Here is a 22,105-nt window from a genome sequence, read left to right as displayed (position 1 = left end):
TCTACATTCTTAAAAATTACGCAGTACTCCAAAGAACTTTATATTTATGTAAACTATGCATATCAATATTTATTATGTTAATTAAACCTAAGAAACTTTAAAATATCATTTAAAATAAATCCATTACATGTTAACATAACTTTTTTATGAAAAATATACTGTCAGAAAGAAAATCAAAAAAAGTGAAAAAAATGGCCCAGGTAGACTTTTTCAAATCCCCTTAATGTTAGGCTTAAACAAACAGAACTACAAAGAAGAAGATAAACAGCCAGGTTTTCATATTTTCTCCTGCAATCATTCCCAACGTGCTCGGTTGAAATATATAAAGAAAACAGGTTCACAAAGGAATGAACTTGAAAAAAGGAAGAGAATTTTAATAACCTTCTCAGACACTAGTCTTTTTATTTTTTTCTTTTAATACTACACCAAAACTCCACAAGAGGTAAAAAGTATTTAGACAGTGCTCCCTTAGCTCTTTTCTTGGATGGATCTTTCATATAGTGAAGTCTTGGCTCTGCAAGTCAACTCCTCAGAGAGATAGTCCCAACCAAACCACTTTAATAACCTTATTATAGATTTTCAACCTTATAAGTCTTCTTATAGATTTGTTCTAAGTCAATCTTATTAAGTAGAACAGGTCATTATGTTTTAAGTACCAGATTATGAATAAAAGTAGAAGACTGATTGCCACTTATTATTCTACTTAGTGCCTTATAAAGTATAAAAGGAGTGATACAATCCAGTTGGTGACATTTATCATTATCAATAACCCTAATTTGATACATTCTTTTATTACCGAAGTAAATTGTTTTATGGCATCAATCATAATAGTCAAAACTTCCATGGAATAAAAGATGGAAAACTGATTTATCTAATGTCCCACATTAGTGTCCCACAGGGTCTAACGATAATCCAGGATTGTAAATTCCACTCTTTGTTTTAAATTTTTTCTCTCTTTTTTCCCCTTTAACAATATCTCATCCTGCAACTAATAACACTGTGCACTGAAATACTTTGTGCCATGCAAAATGAATGCTAAATGTTTCTGATTAATGGGGCATATGACATATGACTGAACCATACAAAACTGTTACTTTTCCAGGTCAAAACAATGGAATGTAGGAAATTTCATATAGTATAACCAAATTACTTACATGACAGATTAAAGACCAATAAACAAGAAAATGCTGGTAAGGAATAACTTTTCTTCTTTTAAATTATATATATAAAATAAAACATTCATAAGGTCTTTCTGTACTATTATCCCAAATCTAATAATGATTTTCTAGTAAGTAACAGTACCGTATAAAGAACTCTAGGACTCACAGATGTTACTAAACAGGAATCCTGCCCTTAAGAAGTCTGCATTCTGACAGGCAAAATGACAAAGTACACAATATATAGAAAGAGATACGTATTACTAGATAGTGTGGTCAAATACAAGATTACTTCCTAAAAGGAAAGCATGCCCTTTGAGCAAGGTAGAGATTTAGAGGTGGAGTATTAATTTATAATTTATAAGCGAAAGGGAGTAATTATTTGGTGGTTTAACTTCTTATAGGGTTTTAAAGACAACCATCATGATCTCACTCCGACATGCACACTTTATATCGGGGACAGGGAGGGACAACACCAGGTCAAAGAAATCTTCATTGCTAGGTCACCAGGCAGCCAATCTTAGGCTTGCAGAGGAACTCACTGAGGCCTTGCCTCACCTGACGGTCCTGACGACGAAGTACACCAGCACCGCGCCGCTCACCACCATCAACACGGTCAGGGCCCTCTGGGTCATAGGCTTGTCGCCGGGGTTGGGGCTCACAGCAAGGCTGCCACCCAATGAGTCTTCTTCCCCGGCCTTCCCTCCCGAGTCTTCTGCCTCAAGTCCCGTTCGGGGGCTGCTGCCATTGCCGCCCTCAGAGCCCCTCGGCCCTGCAGCTTCTGCAGGAGCGCGGCCCGGGGGCTGGGCGGCGGTGGGGCCCGGAGGCAGGGGCGACTGGGTCCGCGGCCCGCGGCCCGGAGGCCCAGGGTCCGGCGCGACCTTGGCTGCCTGCAGCAGCACACCCAAAGGCCCTCCCAAACCTGGCAGCAGTAGTAGCAGCAGGAAGGCAGAGGCCAGGAGGTGACTGAGGCAGCACCTGCAGTGCGGGGCCTTCATCGTCCCCGGACTGGCCTCTCACCACGCGGGAGCCTCCGGGCCCGCCGCCCTGGCTCCAGGAGGAACCATGGGCGCAGTGGAGAACGAAGAAGTGACTAAATCCTGAACTGAGGCCCAGCCGTGGCAGGTGGTAAGGGCAGCAGCAGTAGCAGCGGCAGCTGCCAGGAGAACCGGAAGTTCGTACATCTCAGCAGCCAGTGATACTACGGACGCTTTAGGTTGCTAACAAGTAGGGGCGCGTTCAATGACGTCAGGCGCGCCTAGTAGTCTGCGCACGCGCTCTGTCAGGAGAGGGGCAAAGCCTTCGGTTTCGTCACGAGTAGAAAGTAAACACGAAAGCGGTGTGTAAGGTGTGCAGCAACTCTGCTTGTGGGAACCGTGAGACATTCGAAGCTCGTAATTGATGTCCTTGGTGCAAAACTGCTGAAACACAGCTAATCGTTGATCAAGCGGGCTTGACTTTGCCTCAGCTCAGGTACAAATGGACACGTTTCCGACCGCTCTAAGACCCTGACTCCCTTTCTTTAGAGCATTTACTTTAGAAACTTGTGATTGTAAATTCATTCTCTGTCCTTCTGAGATACAAATCCTTTTAAAAGTTTTTGCCAGTTTTACAACCAAAGGTTGTCTTTCTTAAAGAAAATCTTTTTGAAATGTAATCAGCGAAGAAGACAGCCACCCTAATTATGTCCCAGGCTCTGTGGAAGGGTAGGAAAGCCTAGCTCAGGCAGGCCCCTTGGCCAACTTGTAAAACTACCTTATGTCACAAAACTGTGAGAAAAAGTAAACATTTCCTTCGGGAAAGCCCAATTAGCAAACACCGATGTTCTAGGATGCACCCTACCCCAGCTTTATAAAATCTCCCGCTGTTCCCGAGGATTTGAACTGGAATAGAGTTTTGCAGTAACTTGAATAAAATCTTCCTTACTCGTTTAACTTTGACATCAGTAATATAGAACGTTGGTTTGAACAGATAACTATAAACAAAAGAGGCCAGACCATAAGCCCAGGTGAATATTTGTTGTTATTTTTAAAACTTACTCATTCAACAAGTTGATTAGAAATTCTACTCCTTCGCATGGTGCTAAATTATGAGTATCAGACAATAAACAAATAAGACGTAATCCTTGCTCTTACAGCACTTAAGTTCAAATAGAGATAACACAATAAGCAATCGCACTCATTCTGAATTCTGAAGTATTGTAAATGACAAGTACAAGATCTACAGGAAAACTTTTGTAAAGGACTTTTGTAGGTAGTGTAGATAGAATAATGCAATTGCACCTACCTGGTAAAATTACAGGGATTAGACATCTTAATGCTGGATTGCAGTGTGAGGGAGAGCATTAGTGACACACCCTAATTTTAGCATTCAGCCTGGCATTTATCAGTAATAAAATGGCTATTTGGATCTCTGTCTTCCTTTATTCACAACTTTCATCAGTCATATTTAGAAAAGGGTTTGTATTTATTGCTCCTCTCTTCCTTTGAAAAAACGTTCAATATACAACACATCACCCTCGCCAAAGAAAGGTATCATCTTTTCTTCCTTAAAATATCTCATTTTACCAGTGTGTACCTCATCTTGATTTGATGGCTTTATTCTTCTCCCAGATGCTCAAACATAAAATCTTGGAGTCATCCTTGACCGTTGGTTTACCAGTTGCAGCAGTCCTTGCCAGTAATTGGAACATACAAAGTACTAAATAATTGAAATAGCAGAGTGAAGTTATTGTTTCTAAATGATTAGAGAATATCATGTTCTGATTTTTTTTCCAAATGTTACTCTCAGCCACATGAATCAGAATCCGAAATGGAGTATATTTAAAATGGAGGTTCTAGGTCACTATTTCAGAAATTCTGAACTAGAATTCTTAGGATTGGGGACAAGGACTATCTGCATATTTACTAAGCTCTTAGAGTGATTTTCATTTGCATTAAAGTTTAAAGATCTTTTTCCTTAACTTTGCCATGCATACAGATGTTGTCAAATCTTACCCACTTCCTTGACATCTTTTTCATTAATTCTTTTTTTGTAATTCTGACAAGAAATCATTTTTTATATTTCTAGGGCTATATACTATAGGCTATTTGGGCCCCAGCCCTTTTTACCTTCACTTAAACTCTATATATTACTGCTGGGGTAAACTTTCAAGCCCAGATCTCTCTTAAAATAACAAACAACACTAAGTATATTTTTCACAGAGATTCTGAGTCCTCAGCAATAGTAAGGACTGCAAATCATCTACAAATTATTGTGTTCTTGGAAAAACACTATTATTTGCAAAGCATAATGAAAAAATATTTTCCATTTCATCACATGAAATAGGAGCAAGTTTCCTGGGGGAAAATACTGTATTTTGCTTGTATATAAAAAGACAACTTGAGCCACACATGTCTATTTAAAAAAACATTATATAATTATACAAAACTATATAATTAGTGTTTCTGAATTATTACCATTAACAATAAAACTACATGTTCATTCCCTTGTTTTCATTTGGCTTGTAAACAAGTTGTCCCAACCAGTAGAGATTTAGAAACCTATAAGTGAGAAAAATTATTATAACAAGGAATTTATATAATTTTACTTAATATGCCTACTGGGAAAAGGCTGCCATTATTCTGATTTAACAAGGAATAACTCAGCTGACAGACAACAGTCTTCCATGAAAATATAGCGGCCTGCCGAGTAAAATCTAAACCCTGTAGTCTGGCATTGAATAATAAATAGTACTAATTAAGTATATATTGTGTACTAGAATTCATATTGTCATATGTTAAACTATTATGTGTATAATCCTCAAAAAAAAAGCCATTATTATTCCTGTTTCATAATTAAGGGAATTGAAACACAGGATAATCAATTGGGTGAAAATCCACTTGAGTGAAAATAGAGCTGGGCAGTCTAGCAGCAGAGGGGGGCTATTTCCTCCTACATTTTTATCTTCTCCTAATTAAGAGTTTCCAATTTTTGGCCCTAGTTTATTGTCTCAACCAGCTTTACTCGAATCAGTGCTGCATAACCAACAGCAAAAAAGATCTCAGTGGCATACAGCAAATAGGCATTTATTTCTCACGTGTTTGATGAAGCTGAGATTAACTAATTTCAGCTGACCTTGTATAGACTTGGTTCCAGGCCACAGATTGAGTTCACTTTTACTCCACACACCTCTCATTCTGGGATCTCATGGCCTCCTGGGTCATGTTCTCAAGTCTAAGATCAGAACTTCATGAAGCAGAGTGGGTGAGTGAAAAGGCAATGGAGAACAGGCATAATGAAAAATGAAGAGCCATGTGCATCTTTTTTTAAACAAAACAAGTTGTTACCCCAAAGTCCTACCTCATGCTCTTGACATGCATTTCACTGGAGAGAGATGTGTTACATGGGCACCTCTGGCTTTCAAGATTCTAGGAAATTTAATATTTAGATGGATGTATTCTAGTCTAGCCAAAATTTTATTTATGCTAGCAAAGAAAAAAAGGAAAGTTTATATTGATAGGCATTTCATTTTTAGTTCAATGTAATAGTGATCAAGGGCCAATAACTATTCCCTGGTGTTAGAATATCCTTCTCCATTAAGAATGAAGGAAGGTGGGAGGATGGCTCAACTGTTACAGTCATTCATTGTCATATCTGACAGAAGGAATCTCTTACATTTTAAGGGGCAGAAACTTCCATATTAGGTGATTGTCTGTATCCGGAAATCCAAAAGTAAATAGAGTCCAGTAGTCCAGAAAAGAAGATATGAACTGATTACATAATCAAGAAGCCAAGAGAATTTACTGAAACCTAGAGTATGAAGGCAGAATTGGAATGTCAGTTAGACAACTGAGGAGCAACAGTTCAAGAATAAGGGAACAGTGCTATTAGGGCAAGCACTTCATAACTAAGTAAGAATATGAGTAAATGTTAGAATTAAATATCTAAAAGAAAACAGCCACACAAACGAGCTATGGTTCCTGAGAGGGAAGAAAAAGGTGAGCCTACAGTTGCTCTGGACCTCTGCTTGGGGAAAATTTCCCAATTCCAATGCCACAGTGACTTGAAATTCAGTCAGAATATGGAAGTCTTTTTTTATCTAAGGAGGCAGAGATGACATTTGTTTGAAGTGGTTGGAATCTGTGGGGCAGGGATTAAGAGGAGTCTGTAGAGGTCATGTGGTTCATATGAGGGTTCCCTACAAGTCCTTGACTGAGAGCTGAGCTGGACAACCAGAGGGATGGCCATTCAAGTCTTATAGGAGAGTGACTGCTACAGAGGTGAGACCAGAACAGAGATGTTATTAAAGAGTGCTGATGACTTTGGAATTTGGCCTAGACCTACTGAATAGACCTTAATACCTCCTAACAACATGGAAATCAAACTGAATCACTGCTGAATGATAACGTCCACATCCAGAGAAAGGCCCACTCTAGACCCACTTTAAAACTGGAAACCAAGTCCTAATAAGATTTTTGAGAAGACAGTTTGGAGATCGAACCTCTCCAGTTTAGAGGGGCTTCGAATATAGAAATTCTGGTCTCAGGAACAGAGATATAAAGATTCAAGAAAAGTGAACAGAACCCCATGATCCTAAGGGACAGTATTACACAGTTTAATATGTGAATTGGAGCTCCAAAAGAAAAATCAGAATATAGTGAGGTAATAAAACATTTTTGAAAAATGAAAATAAACATTTTCACTTACAGTGCCAAGAAGATCACATCAGATTACAAAGAAAACTACATTTAGGAATATCAGAGTTCTATAGACAATCACAAATATCAGAGTTGAAAATAGAAAGTCTTGAAAAGAGATATATAAAAAATTTATTACATAAAAAAATGATAGAAATGAGGCATGCATTTAATTAGAAACAATGTAGACCATGAGACAATATAATGGCATCTTCGAATTGCTAAAAAAATAAAACCGCTATTAATCTTGAATTAAATAGGTGGTAAAATTATCTTCTGAAATATATGGTGAAATAAAGGTATTTTCAGGCAAATGAAATACAGATGCTGTTGTATAACATTGGTTCAAAATTTTACACAGATTAAAGCAAATAATTACCCTTCAATAAGCAAAACACATTTTTCTAAAATCTTTTCATCAATAGGGAGTAAATAGCACAAAACTATTCCATATGATATAATCTACACTAGTTAACCACAACTGCATTACTGGTTTTTATTGGACACAAATTGGCATATCTAACTTCTCTGCCAGGTTTGTAAAGAAAAATAGTAAATAATAACAATGTATGACCTCACATATGGTAAGGGTAAAAAATCAATGCTATAAGAATAATGTTACTGTAAAAATTCATTATCTTAACATTACTTGATTATATCTGAATTCCATATGTCTAATGCATATTTATCCTTAAACATTTCCACCAAACAGGTAAAATAAGAATGTCTAATTGTGCAGAATTTTTCTCTATTATGTACCCACAAATCAGGGTCTTTTTATATCATTTTATACAAAACAGTTGCCCTCACAAAGTACTCCTACCCAAATGCGGCAGTGTTATATGAGTGAGATTTTAATGTTTCTAAAATTCTCTGTTCTTTTTTTTTTAATTTTTTTTATTTATTTCTAGGAGAGAGAGAGAGAGAGAGACAGCGTGTGCAGGGGAGGGTCAGAGAGAGAGGGAGTCACAGACTCTGACACAGGCTCCAGGCTCTGAGCTGGCAGTCAGCACAGAGCCTGACGCGGGGCTCAAACCCCCAAACCGCGAGATCATGACCTAAGCGAAAGTCGGACGCTTAACCGACTAAGCCACCCAGGCGCCCCTAAAATTCTCTGTTCTTAAGAGTTTTAATTTGAAATAAGAGCTATTGAAATGAGACTCATACAAGAATGCCTATGATATTCAGTTAAGCTTGAAGTTAAGCTAGGGTTTCAAAAGATTTGAATCTGAGAAAACTGCTAAGTGTTTGCTTGTTTTTGATAGCACAGAATGGGTTGAAAGACTTTTTTTAATCACTTGGGAGATTTATTTACTTGTTTATTTTTATATATAATTTATTATCAAGTTAGCTAACATATAGTGTATAAAGTGTGCTCTTGGCTTTGGAAGTAGATTCCTGGAATTCATCACTTATGTACAACACCCAGTGCTCATCCCAAGTACCCTCCTCAATGCCCATCACCCATTTTCCTCACTCACACCACCCCAATCAACCCTCAGTTTGTTCTCTGTATTTAAGAGTGTCTTATGGTTTGCCTCCCTCTCTGTAACTTATTTTTCCTTCCCTTCCTGTATGGTGTTCGTTAAGTTTCTCAAATTCCACATGTGAGGGAAAACATACGGTATCCGTGTTTCTCTGATGGACTTATTTCACTTAGCATAATACCTTCCAGTTCCATCCATGTTGCTGCAAATGCCTGGATTTCATTAACAAGTAGTATTTTGCCGGGAGCCACACCGGCCTCTCTGGATGGCAGTCACAGCAAGGAAATGGCAGTGTTTGCAGCTCCTGCCATAAGAACGAAAACTGGTATCTCTTTCTGCTGCTACCTGCTCATGTTGGAAATGAGGCTGCTGGTATTGACCAGGCCTCACAATATTCCATATCAGACCAATATTCCAAACACAGATACCTCATAAGGAAAAGCTTATTCCTGCCTTTGCAAAAGAGATTTTAGATAAAAGCTCTGTGGGTGATTGTAAAAAGCCTCTTCCTATGGGCCTTTCATATCAAAGACAACTGAGCCTGGCCCCAAGACAAAGAGCCTAATTTAGAGTTAAGGAACAAATGGGGGCAAAACTTAAGTTAACACTTATACCTTCTTCTGACTGGTGATGTATGGCAGTCCCTTCCCCAAGGCCTACATCCCACAAACACCCTCCCCTACTGGCAGCTAGGATGAGTATAGATAAGAGTAGCTAACACAAAACCCAAAAGCAAAAGGCTAACACATTTAGGGCCCCCGTGGTGTTCATACATTCAGCATCAAATTGGTTTCCACAAACAAACCAGTTCAAAAACATTCATCCTCTTAAGAACCAAACGGAATGACTCCTGGCCTAACTATTTACGACTTAACACATGTTATCCTATTTTTTACTAAGAACATCCTGTTATTTCTTTAGTTGTAATATTTACTCAACTATGACTGGGATAATTCTGCAATTTGTTATCACAAAAGGCTTCCCATTGTAAAAATTCCTTTCTCTGGCCCCATGTTGCTTTTGAACCTTTAAATAAAGACACCAAAACCAACAGGGCAGAGATGCCTGCCTGGTGATCAGAAAGAATCTCGGGGCGCTGTCTCCCTCTCTCTTTCTCTCTCTCCCCCCCCAAGACACCGTCCATCCTTCAGGGACCCCTGGACCTGTCGGAGCCGGCCTCCGACAGTATTTCTTAATCCATTCATCAGTTGGTGGACATTTGGGCTTTTTCTGTAATTTGACTATTGTTGATAGTGCTGCTGTAAACATTGGGGTACATGTGCCCCTATGAATCAGCGCTGCTATATCCTTTGGATAAATTCCTAGTAGTGCTGTTGCAGGGTCATAGGGTAATTCTATTTTTACTTTTTTGAGGAATCTCCACACTGTTTTCCAGAATGGCTGCACCAGTTTGTATTCCCATGAACAATGCAAGAGGGTTCCCCTTTCTCCACATCTTTGCCAACATCTGTTGTTTTCTAAGTTGTTAATGTTAGCCACTTTGATCGATGTGAAGTGGTTTCTCAGCGTGGTTTTGATTTGTATTTCCCTGATGATGAGGGATGTTGAGCATCTTTTCATGTGTCTGTTAGCCATTTGGATGTCTTCTTTGGAAAAGTGGCTATTCATGTCTTCTGCCTATTTCTTCAGTGGCTTATTTGTTTTTCAGGTGTTGAGTTTGGTATGCTCCTTATAGATTTTGGATACTATCCCTTTATCCAATATGTCATTTACAAATCAACATAGTAATGAAAAGTCATTCTGAGGAACACTATATTATTGAATATTGGTAGCGAGGCCTGGGAAATTTAACCTCACTCTGGAAAAGAAACCTGTAGATTTATACTTTGAAGTAATGGAGACATAAGTGTCTGCAAACTGAATATTTTTGGCTTATTCAGATTAAAGCAGGTATTAGACATCTGTCTCTAGTCTCGTGTTAAAGGTAAAGGTGTATGTCTAGTAGATACATTAAGAAAACTTCAGAATTGGATTTTAGACCACTCAGATGAAATCATAATGCCTATTAAGAAAACTGCTTATCACAAAAGGATATAAGGAATAGTGAAAAATATATTATTAACTGATTCCAATTTTTAAATGTTCATTTAAAAAGCTGAGTTATTAAGAGACAAGCAGATACACCAGTTTAAGAAATACACAGTGTGGGTACATTTGCTATTTCTGTGATAAACCAAAATTCCTTTTTTCTATTAGTATGAAGAGAAAATCTGGAACAGACTACAACAGTGAGCCCCAAGCAACTACTGTTGTGATACAGTTTAAAGTCAGGGATTGTGATGCCTCCAACTTTGGTTTTCTTTTTCAGCATTACTTTTGCTATCCGGGGTCTTTTGTGGTTCCATACAAATTTTAGGATTGTTTGTTCTGTGTCTGAGAAGAATGCTAGCGCAGTTTTGATTGGGATTGCTTTGAATGTGTCTATTGCTTTGGGTAGTATAGACATTTTAACAATATTTGTTCTTCCAATCCATGAGCATGGAACGTTTTTCCATTTCTTTGTGTCATCTTCAATTTGTTTCATAAGTCTTCTATAGTTTTCAGCATGCAGATATTTTACATATTTGGTTAGGTTTGTTCCTTTGTATTTTATGGGTTTTTTGTGTGTGTGTGTGTGCAATTTTAAATGGAATCTATTTCTTGATTTCTCTTTCTGTTACTTCATTATTGGTTTATAGAAATGCAAATGATTTCTGTACATTGATTTTATATCCTGTGACTTTGGTGAATTCATGTATCTATTCTAGCAGTTTTTTGGTGGAGACTTTTGGGTTTTCCATGTAGAGTATCATATCATCTGTAGAAAGTGAAAGTTTGACTTACTTGTCAATTTGGATGCTTTTTATTTCATTTTGTTGTCTGATTCTTGAGGCTAGGACTTCCAGCACAACATTAAATAACAGTGTTGAGAGTGGACATCCCTGTCATGGCCTGATGTCAGGGGGAAAGCTCTCAGGTTTTCCCCATTGACATTGATATTAGCTATGAGTTTTTCATATGTGGCATTTATGATGTAAAGGTATATTCCTTCTATTCTTACTTTCTTGAGGATTTTTATTAAGGAAGAATGCTGCATTTTATCAAATGCTTTTTATGCATCTATTGACAGGATCATATGGTTCTTATCCTTTCTTCTATTAATGTGATGTATCACATTGATTGATTTGCAAATATTGAACCAGCCCTGCAGGCGAGGAATGAATCCCACTTGATCATGGTGAATAATTTTTTTAATATACTAGTTGAATTCAATTTGCTAGTATCTTGTTGAAAATTTTTGCATCTATCTTCACCAGTTATATTGGCCTGTAAATCTCCTTTACACTGGGGTCTGTCTGGTTTGGGAATCAAGGTAATGCTGGCTTCATAGAATGTGTCTGGAAGATTTCCTTTTGTTTCTGTTCTTTGGGACAGCTTGAGAAGAAAGGAAATGAACTCTGCTTTAAATGTCTGGCAGAATTCCCTTGGGAAGCCCTCTAGCCCCAGGACTCTTATTAGTTGAGAGATTTTTGATAACTATTCAATTTCTTCACTGGCTATGGTCTATTCAGATTTTCTATTTCTTCCTGTTTGAGTTTTGGTAGTGTGTGGGTGTCTAGGAATTTGTCCATTCCTTCCATGTTGCCTAGTCTGTTGGCATATAATTTTTCATAATATTCTCTGATAATTGTTTGTATTTCTGTGGTCTTGGTTGTGATATATCTTCTTTCATTCATGATATTATCTATTTGGGTTCTGTTTTCTTTTTTGGGAAGTCTGGCTAGAGGTTTATCAGTTTTGCTTATTCTTCCAAAAAAAACAGCTCTTAGATTCATTGATCTTTTCTGTTTTTTTGGATTCTATATATTTTTTTATTTCTGCTCTAATCTTTATTATTTCTCTTCCCCTACTGGCGTTGGGGTTTCTTTACTGCTCTGCTTCTGGTTCCTTTAGGTGTGTGGTTTTGTATTTTGGATTTTTCTTGTTTCCTGAGATAAGCCTGGATGGCAATGTATTTTCCTCTTATGACTCCCTTTGCTGCATCCCAAAGGGTTTGGACTGTCATGTTTTCATTTTCATTTGCTTCCCTATTTTTTTTTTTAAGTTCTTCTTTATTTGCCTGGTTGACCCATTCATTTTTTAGTAGGATGTTGTTTAACCTCCATGCATTTGGAGACTTTCCACATTTTTTTCTTGTGGTTGACTCAAGTCCCATGCAGTTGTGATCTGAAAATATGCATGGTATTATCTCAGTTCTTTTATATTTATTGAGAGCTGTTTTGTGATCCAGTATGTGATCTCTCTTGGAGATGTTCCATGTGCACTCGAGAAGAATGTGTATTCTGCTGCATTAGGATGAAAAGCTCTGAATATATCTGTCACGTCCATCTAGTCCAGTGTATCAATCAAGACCATTGTTTATACTGATTTTTCTGCCTAGATAACCTACCCATTGATGTCAGTGGAATGTTAAAGTCCCGTGCAATGATTGTATTCCTATCAATAAGATTGCTTGTGTTCATGATTAATTGATTTATATATTGGGGTATTTCAAGTTGGGGCCATAAACATTTACAATTGTTAGCTCTTCTTGATGGATACACCCTGTAATGATGATATAATGCCCCTTTTCATCTCTTGTTACAGTCTTTAGTTTAAAATCTAGTTTGTCTGATATAAATATGGCTACTCTACTTTATTTTGACTTCCAGTAGCATTATAGATGGTTCTCCATCCCCTCACGTTCATTCTGAAGGTGTCCTCAGATCCAAAATGAGCCTCTTATAGACAGCATATAGATGAATCTTGTTTTTTTTTTTTGTCCATTCTTTTATCCAAAAGACCCTAAGTCTTTTGATTGGGGCATTTAGTCCATTTATATTCAGAGTTATTATTGAAAGATATGGATTTAATATTATTGTGTTAGCCATAGTTTCATGCTTGTGGTGATGTCTCTGGTCCTTTGTAGTCTTTGCAGCATACCACTCACAGAGTCCTCCTTAGGATCTCCAACAAGACTAGTTTAGTGGTCGTTAACTCCTTCAGTTTTTGTCTGTGTGGGAAAACCTTTATCTCTCGTATTCTGAATGGTAATCTTACTGGATAAAGGATTGTTGACTGCATATTTTTCCTATTCAGCATAGTGAATATTTCTTGTCACTCCCTACTGGGCTCCCAAGTTTCAGTGGACAGGTCTGCTACTACCCTCATGTATCTACCCTTGTAGGTTAAGGCCCATTTGTCACTAGCTGTTTTAACAATCCTCTCTTTATCTGTAATATGCCATGGTGATGACCTATTCTTGTTGACTCTGAAGAGAGTTTTCTGTGCCTCCTGCATTTGGATGTCTGCTTCCTTCTCCAAATTAGGGCAGTTCTTAGCTATGATTTGTTCAAGTAAACATTCTTCCCCTTTCTCTCTCTCTTCTTCTTTTGGGACCCCTATGATACAAATTTTATTATGTTTCATCGAATCACTTAGTTCTCTAATTCTCTCATTGTGTTCTAATGTTTTCTTATCTCTCTTTTTCTTGGCTTCATCATTTTCCATAATTTTATCTTCTATTTCATTTAGTCTCTCCTCTGCTTCCTCCATCCTTGCTGTCACTGCATCTACTTTATTTTGCACCTTATTTACAGCCTTTCTTAATTTGTCATGACTGTTTTTTAGTTCCTTGATCTCTGCAGCAATGAATCCTCTGCTGTCTTCTATGCTTTTTTCAACCCAGCTATTAATCTTATGACCTTTATTCTAACCTCTTGATCAGCTACATTGTTTATATTTATTTTGAGAAATTTTCTAGCTGTCATTTTTTTCCTGTAATGTCTCTTGGGGAGAATTCTTCCATTTCATCATTTTGGCTAGTTTTTTGTCCCTTTCATGTTTTAATTGCTTGTTATGTGTCCTGCACCTGTGAGCACTACTATATTAAAAAGGGGTTATACACTATCCAGGCCCTGGCCCTTCAGGAGGTGTTTTTGGAGTGTTATGGGTGTTCTCAGTTGTTATGACTATGATTGTTTCATCTCCCTATTCATAGTTGTGGTTTGGACCTTCCACCAGGTGTGCTTTGATTTGTTCATTGAAGTAACCATGCAAAACATTTAAAAAGTGGAGGTAGTGGTGGAAGAAGCCTTATCCCATACAAGGAGTGAAATGACAGGGGTGAGGAAGAAGAAAACAAATGAAAAGGAAAAAAAAAAATGACCAGGCAGAGAATCAGAGAAACTATACGGCTTAATCCAGAGAGAAAGAGGGAAAAATAAAGGAGATATAGAAGAGGTATAAAAAGAATACATGAAAAATGTCTGCATAAAAAGCAAACCAACAACCAGAATAAAGAAGGAAAGAAATAAGGGAAAGAAAGAAAGAAAATTGACCAAGAATCAAATAAGAAAATACAAAAACACTGGACTAATATCTTAAATTCCTTGGAACTGGTGACTGTGCTGGTCTGGAGGAGAGGCTGTCCGGTTTGGTTAGTGTCAGTCTTGCTCCGGTAGATATGCAGTTAACAGACACAGAGGGGCAAGATTTGGTGTAGGCAGGTCCTGGCTCCAGTAAGGCCCTGCTGTCCTGTTCCCACAAACTCCACCTTGTTAGCGATGGGGAGAAAAATGGCGACACCCCAGTCTGTCCTCGCTGGACCTGGTGTCCCAGACCACTCTGTTCAGGCCTTTCTCACAGTGCTGCATGAGTATGAGTGGGCCAGTTTGCCCCTCTTCACAGTCTCCCACACCTCCCAGGTGCATGGCTGGGAATCAAACCCCAATGTTTTAAAGGATCCTACTCTGCACACCCCAGTCCCAAGTAGTACCACTCAGCCCAGCCAACAAAGGGCCTCTGGCTGGTGAGTCCTGCATGGCTTTTATCCTTGGAGGGGCTATATACTTTCTTCACACAGCACTCAAGGGAGGAGACTGCTTTCTCTGACTATGCCTGTGAGCTTGCTGCAGAGCCCCCCAGGTGCACACACAGGACAGCCAGCTCCAGTTCAGAGGAAGTCCTGCAACTCTGGATCCTCACTCTTAAGGCTATTTGCAAGTTAGAAATTGGTTCTCTTTCCATTTTTTCTCTTCCCTGGTCCAGTCTGTGGTCTCGGGAGGTTTTTCTCTTGTCCAAATACAATCCTAGGCTTCCACAGCCTTTCTTTCTCACCCTTTTGTCTCTCCACAGAAGGAAATACTTCCCCTCCATACCTATGTTGCTCATTTTATCTCCCCCAATTTGCAGTCAGGTGCCTATCACCCACCAGGCTGTCCCCGTGGGTCCCTGGAGATGTTTCTGTCACTCTGTAGCTCAGATTCCTGGAATTCCAAGTCTTCTGGCCTCAATACTACTGTGTTTGAGGGATGAGGGAACTTCAGATCCACCTACTTCCCCACCGTGTTAACCTAGTCTTCCTATTTTTTTTTTAATGTTCATTTTTCAAAGAGAGAGAGACAGAGAGAGACACAGTGTGAGCTAGGGAGGGGCAGAGAGAGAAGGAGACACAGAATCGGAAGCAGACTCCAGGCTCTGTCAGTACAGAGCCCAACATGGGGCTTGAACTCACAAACCATGAGATTATGACCGGAACCAAAATCAGACATTTAACCAACTGAGCTACTCAGGTGCCCCAGTAATATTTGTACATTTAAAAAGAATATACAGGTTGTGTTATAAAAGTATAGTAATATTGATGATGATATTCAGATCTCTTGTATCATTTCTTTGACTCCTCAAACTATTGAACTCTGAGGTAAATAAGTTATCGTCTCTTAATATTAACCTGTCTTGGAAGGTGGGAGGGTAATATTTGTTTCTAATATTCTTACTTTGTATATTTTGCTTCTACGTTAAAAGAATGTGTGTTTACAAATGGTCATAACTATAGCTTTTCTTATTGTGACAGATTTACATTCATCCCATGAATACAATTTTTTTCTTGAATATTGTGTCATTTAATATAAAATTCCCATCTTAAAATATTTTTATTTGCCTTTATCTTATATTTTTGCCTCTGTATTACTTATTTCCTTAGTTTTAGATTTTCCCTAAAACTACCTATATTTGCATTTTACTTCCTTTTTCTTCAGTAATATGTAAAAGTTTTTTTATCTTAATTTACACTTATTATAATAAGCTCTTATATATTATCTTGACTGATTTTACATTCCATGCTATTAGGTTTCTTATGAGCTCTTTTTTTTGTCATTTATGAGTTTTGCAAAAGTAAGACTTTTATCCATTCCATTTTTCTTTTACACGATTGGAATGTTTTTGTGTCAATTTTGTATTTTCATAGGGTTATCCTTAACTTCAAAAAATGTATTTATAGCTATACATTTTTAGAAATGTGATTTTTTTGATCTCCTTTATGTGGAATTTGTTTTTCTATTTAAAAAATATTTAAAAATTGGGGCTCGTGGGTGGCTCCATCGGTTAAGCATCAACTTTGGCTCAGGTCATGATCTCACGGTTTGTGGGTTCGAGCCCTTCATCAGGCTCTGTGCTGACAGCTAGCTCAGAGCCTGGACACTGTTTCAGATTCTGTGTCTCCCTCTTTCTCTGACCCTCCCCTGCTCATGCTGTCTCTCTCTCTCTCAGAAATTTAAAAAAAAAAATTATTTAAAAATCAATTACATGTTAGTGTTCTGAAATGTCCCTGTCCCAGTCTAATGGTGAGATTTTTGCATCTATCATCATCATGGTGTAATTTATTAAAAAGTTGTTATGATTATTATCATTTTTATACTCTTCCCAGAATCTCAAAACTTCACCTATGAGTGTTGAAACTTTCTCTTATTATCCCACAGTAGCTGTGAAACAGAAATTTATGTCTGAGCTTTTATGTCCAAGAAATTCTAGACAAAGGATTCTCTAGAGGAAAAAGAGGGAATCTCTGAATATGAATACCTGACTCTTGGGGCACCTGGGTTGTTCAGTCAGTTAAACGTCCAACTTCGGCTCAGGTCATGATCTCATGGTTCATGGGTTCTAGCCCCATGTTGGGCTCTGTGCTGATAGCTAGCTCAGAGCCTGGAGCTTGTTTCAGATTCTGTGTCTCCCTCTCTCTCTGACCCTCACTTCCTCATGCTGTCTCTCTCTCAGAAATAAATAAAACATTAAAAAAAATTATGAATACCTGACTCTTGCCCTGAAAACTTGTCAGTTTATTTTGGAAGATGTGCATATAACCAACTTATTCAAATCCAAATATATCAGTAATGAATAGAGATGAACTGTGTCAGAAAAGAAAATAAGGACACAAGGAGGAACTTAGAAAAAGAATAAGAGAAAGTGAAATGACTGCCATATCCACACATTAAATAGTGGTAGAGTTAATTGAAAGGCAACAGGGCATGGGACTGAATGGCAAGGGATCTAGCTAGAAATGATAATAGATATGTGAATGAGAGGAACTTTATCTTGTATGCAATTAGAATAACTGAAAGCTTTTATTAAAGAGAATGATATGAAAAGGCTTAAGTTTAAGAATAACTCAGGTAATGAGTGGAAAGTGACTTATATAAAAAGTCTGTGAAAAAGAGTAGGAAAGAAAAAAATGGAAGCAAAGATTTTATTTAAAGACATTTTTGGTACCAACTTATCAAAATTCATAAATAAATTGTATGTTGGTATTATTGGAGATGAAGTAGTCAGAATTATCTCTTATACTTCAGGTATGAATAATTGTTGGCTGCTGCAGCCATTAACTGAGCTTTAAACAAGGTGGGAAAGCAAGTTTTATTGTACATAAAATTTGTTTTTTTAATTGGGAATCAGTAGAATTTATAAATCAAATTCAAATAAAATAGTGAATTCAAATCATTACACTTGCTTTTACTGGCTTTTTGAATTGATCATATTACTTAACCATTCTTAGTTTCGTTCATCATAAAGTACAGAGTAATACCTTTGAAGGGATTATTATAGAGATTAAAACATATTATGTATGAAATCTGTTAATATTTCTGTCATAACAGTAATATAATAATTATCACTATTACTGTTTTTATATTTAATATACCTGAGATTTCTATTGGAGAGCTATATAGAGGTTCAGAGTTTGGTAGTTTGACTAAAATGAGACTTGCATTCAGAAGAAAGTTAAATACTGAAGAAATAATTTTATATAATGGATATTATGAGAAACACTGTATAAAACAATAACAGGAACAAAGATGGTCATTTGTGGACAAGAGAGCATATGAAAAACTAATGCTAAGTATGCCAGAAAATAATTTTAAGTGTTAAGAAGGAAAATCTAAATAGTATTGTCAGTTAAACTAAAAAAGGAGAGAATATCTAGGAAGACAAATATCACAAAGAGATAAAGGCAGTCAAAAAATGAAAAGTCTATTTGACAATCCAGGAGTCAATTTCAGATAGTTTCGGTGAACTAGTAGAGGGAAAAAAAATACGGTGTAGTGGATTCAAGACTCACTGAGAGACAGAATAGTGAAAAAAAGTGGGTATAGATTGCTCTTGAGAGTCTGTTGTCAGAAAAGGAGAAAGAAGTGGAAGGTGAAATACATTAATCATTTTATCCATTTTCAAGAAGGAGTGGAAAGGACTAAACATGTTTGTACGCCAAGGTGAGGCAGAGTAAGGATTCAGGGAGTGTGGTAAAGATACAGTAAAATCAGTGAGGAGAATGGGAAGAAGTCAATGAGATGTTGACTTATGATTATATAGTTATATGCTAAAGTAGAAAAAAGAAATAGGTCTGTATTCAAATAAGAATTGAAATAAAATCTCAACACAGAGCCTGCATCTTATATTTTCTTCAGTTTCTATTAGTCTGTCCTGTTATAAGATGTATATATGATTTCTAGGACCCTCACAAGTATGGCAAAAGCCATATAACGCTCTCTGATTTTTAGATTTTGTTTTTAGCTTCTTCTCTCTCTCTTATCATTTATTATGGCTAATCCATCCTATATCTGACTGTCCATGTTTCCAAACCATGCACATTTCACAAAGGAATATACTTTCATTTTCTGCTGCAGGCACATATTCTGCAGACTGTTACATTACAAATTCAAACTTTGGGGAAAAAATGAAGAGTCAGTAACTCTGATAGGCTATAGAAACAGGTTAGAAAACAGTGGATGTAATCATCTGTTTTCTGACGATCCTTACTGACAAAATGGACTAAATTAGCATTTATTGACTTTGAGGAAGTTGGACTTGTCAGATGCAGCGTCTGGAAAAGAAAATAGATCAGAGTTTTCTTTGGTTTATTTATTCAATGGCTAAATAGTTAACGTGTAGGATTAATTTAATTTTTTCAGTTCTGTTACCAAGTAGAATAAAAATCCCAGTGAATAAGAGTGATATTCATTAAGTACAGGGATGGTTGTGGAATCTTCTCCTTTACTTAATTCTATATAAGCAAAATTATTTTCCCTTCTAGTGTCAGGAGAGATCTAAATTGTGATTTTACTTTAGGACATTAATTATAATTATATTTATTATAATTATAATTTGGTCCTTGATGATTCCTACATTTTTCAGTCCTATTGGGAAAGTTAATTTAGAGCATATAAATCTGCATTTACCAATATAGAGCTGTAATGATGTAAAAAGTTTCAATTCAGTAGTCTTGTCATATTTGGTCAATTGCCAGCAATTGCAGTTAGTGAGAAGTGAAGCACCTACAAGAAGTACCACATTGGTATAAGAGACAAATCAAAGGGAGATGAAATGATCTGTAATGAGCAGAGAAAAATCAATAAGGGAAGAAAAGAGCCTCTCTCTTAAAATGAATGAAGGAGAGATGAGCTGATGTTTGAACTACATTTATTCATGTAAATGGGTCACTCTGAGCAGTAAAGCTTTGCACAAAAATACTTGTTGCTTCTTCTAATCCTTACCTTGGTTGTGAGTCCATTCTAAAACTGTATATATTGGCTGCACCTGATAATACATTGAAAAATTTGTGTCTTATTAAAAAAATCCTGTTTAAAGGAGCAAACTTAAGCAAGGTCTATGCTGTATAAAACCTTCTCTATACAATAATGAGCAATGTACCTTATTGTCATTCTAGACAACACTCCTATAGCGTAATTAAGATTGAATAAAGAACATGTGAATTCTCAACCTAGTAGGTTCACCTTGGAGCTAACTTAATTCAGTGTTCTGTCTTGAATCATATAGAATACTTCTCAGGAAAACATCAAAGAGGAATTCATACATCCTCAAAGAGCTAAACTATTTCATGGATCCCCGGAGAATAAATGGGAACTTTGACAAGAATGGAGAATGTAGCATCTTAGAGGTACAATTGCTCTGCTATTCTATTCAGCAGCTCTCATTAAGAAAAAACTGCTTCACCTTCTGAGTAACAATAGACTTTTCTAGTAAATTCATTGCTTTAACTAGAGAATACACAAAAGCAGGGGAATTCAGGATTTAGGGGAGCATTCAGTGCATCATTTCATTTCTTAAATACACTATTGCTTTTTGTCTCCCAAGGAGTAGACAAAATCAGGTATATCCATTACCTCTAAAATAGAAGGGCAAGAGTCATTTTTTTCTAATCACAGAAATTTGGGGGCAAATAGGCAAAGAGTGGAGTTTCATTCTTCCCTACTACCCAAATGGTTGTATTAACCTAAATCTTTAGATTCCAAGTCAGAGGCTTTGTGGTAACCAGCCTTAAAGATGGCCTCTAATGCCTCTTGGTAGTCACATCTTTGTGAATTGTATTAGAGTTGGTTTGTTTGGTGAATCAAATATAGCAGAAGGGATGGTGTGTTACTTAATTAATTTTTAAGAGATTATAGCCCAGCTTTCTTGCTCTCTCACTCTCTCTTGCTTTCTCAGATTACTGGATCTGGGGAAGCCCTGTAGAGCCCCACGTGGTGAGGAACTGAAACCTCTTACTAATAGCCATGTGAGTGGGCTTGAAAACAGATTCTGCAGCACCATTTATAGAGATGCAGACCATCCAAGAGCTTGACTGCAACCTCATGAGACATTCTGAGTCAGAGACACATGGCTAAGCTATTTCTGGATTCCTAACCCTCAGAAACTGTGACGTTATAAAGTTTCTTGTCTTAAGCCAGTAAACATTGCAGTAATTTGTTGTGCAGCATTAGTGAAGTACCTTGGCTATTTTTATCTATACTATAATGTAAGCTTTTCCTTTATGATTATTTACAATAAATGATGACAAGATTTCTTTCATTTTATAATTGTCACTCATAGAGTGGTATTATACCCTTTCAATAATTGGGATCCAGGACTTTTAAAAGAAAAATGTTCTATTCTGGTGTTCATAATTTTAGTGATCTTATTTAGTTCATTGCGTCCAGAACACATGGCAGGCACTAAGATTAGGGACAATCTCGATAAAAACTATAAAGGTTTACATTCTGCTATAAGCATTTTTATTGTCCTTCTTTCTCCAAGTAATTCTGGATCCTTTTAGTCTATATGTAGAAGTTGAAGATAGTATTAGTGCTAACTTGTCATATAAAATGAGTAAATATATGTAAAATACTTCAAACAGTCCCTGGAATTTTGCAATTACTATACACACACACATCTTGTATTACTCCATCTCATCATCCTGACAGAGACTTATTAGGAGAGTATCAACCTGTCACTGTGATCCTCACTTTTCATCCAGAATTTGTTGTCCTAGAATGTATTCTTCTGCATTATCCTAGAATGTATTCTTCTGCATTATCAAGATCTTCATGTTTCTTCTTTTTTTTTTTTTAATGTTTTGTTTTATTTTTGAGAGAGAAAGACAGCATGAGCAGGGGAGGGGCAGAGAGAGAGGGAGACA

The 22,105-nt window shown here is 37.1% G+C and overlaps 1 protein-coding gene and 1 long non-coding RNA gene across 3 annotated transcripts in view; one reads left to right on the top strand and one right to left on the bottom strand.

The window, feature by feature from the left end:
* The window catches only part of FAM174A (family with sequence similarity 174 member A), a 37,990-nt gene extending 35,629 nt beyond the window's left edge, over positions 1 to 2,361 (bottom strand). Inside the window, exon 1 of one of the 2 annotated variants that reach the window (XM_039221243.1) lies at positions 1,716 to 2,361. In XM_039221243.1, the coding sequence (XP_039077174.1) occupies positions 1,716 to 2,155 (440 nt within the window). In that variant the 5' untranslated portion in view covers positions 2,156 to 2,361. The remainder of the gene's footprint in view (positions 1 to 1,715) is intronic. The other variant, XM_039221242.1, reaches the window with a different exon arrangement.
* A 124-nt stretch (positions 2,362 to 2,485) lies between these two features.
* Positions 2,486 to 21,413, top strand: LOC120223209. The gene is made up of 3 exons (XR_005526231.1): positions 2,486 to 2,630; positions 20,467 to 20,587; positions 21,136 to 21,413. It is a non-coding gene; the product is annotated as an uncharacterized LOC120223209 (long non-coding RNA).
* Positions 21,414 to 22,105: the final 692 nt, after the last annotated feature.

The sequence above is a fragment of the Hyaena hyaena genome, unplaced genomic scaffold (assembly GCF_003009895.1).
Source record: "Hyaena hyaena isolate Hyena2069 unplaced genomic scaffold, ASM300989v1 scaffold_973, whole genome shotgun sequence".
In the NCBI taxonomy this organism is placed as follows: domain Eukaryota; kingdom Metazoa; phylum Chordata; class Mammalia; order Carnivora; family Hyaenidae; genus Hyaena; species Hyaena hyaena.
This window is presented reverse-complemented; position numbering and strand designations above follow the sequence as displayed.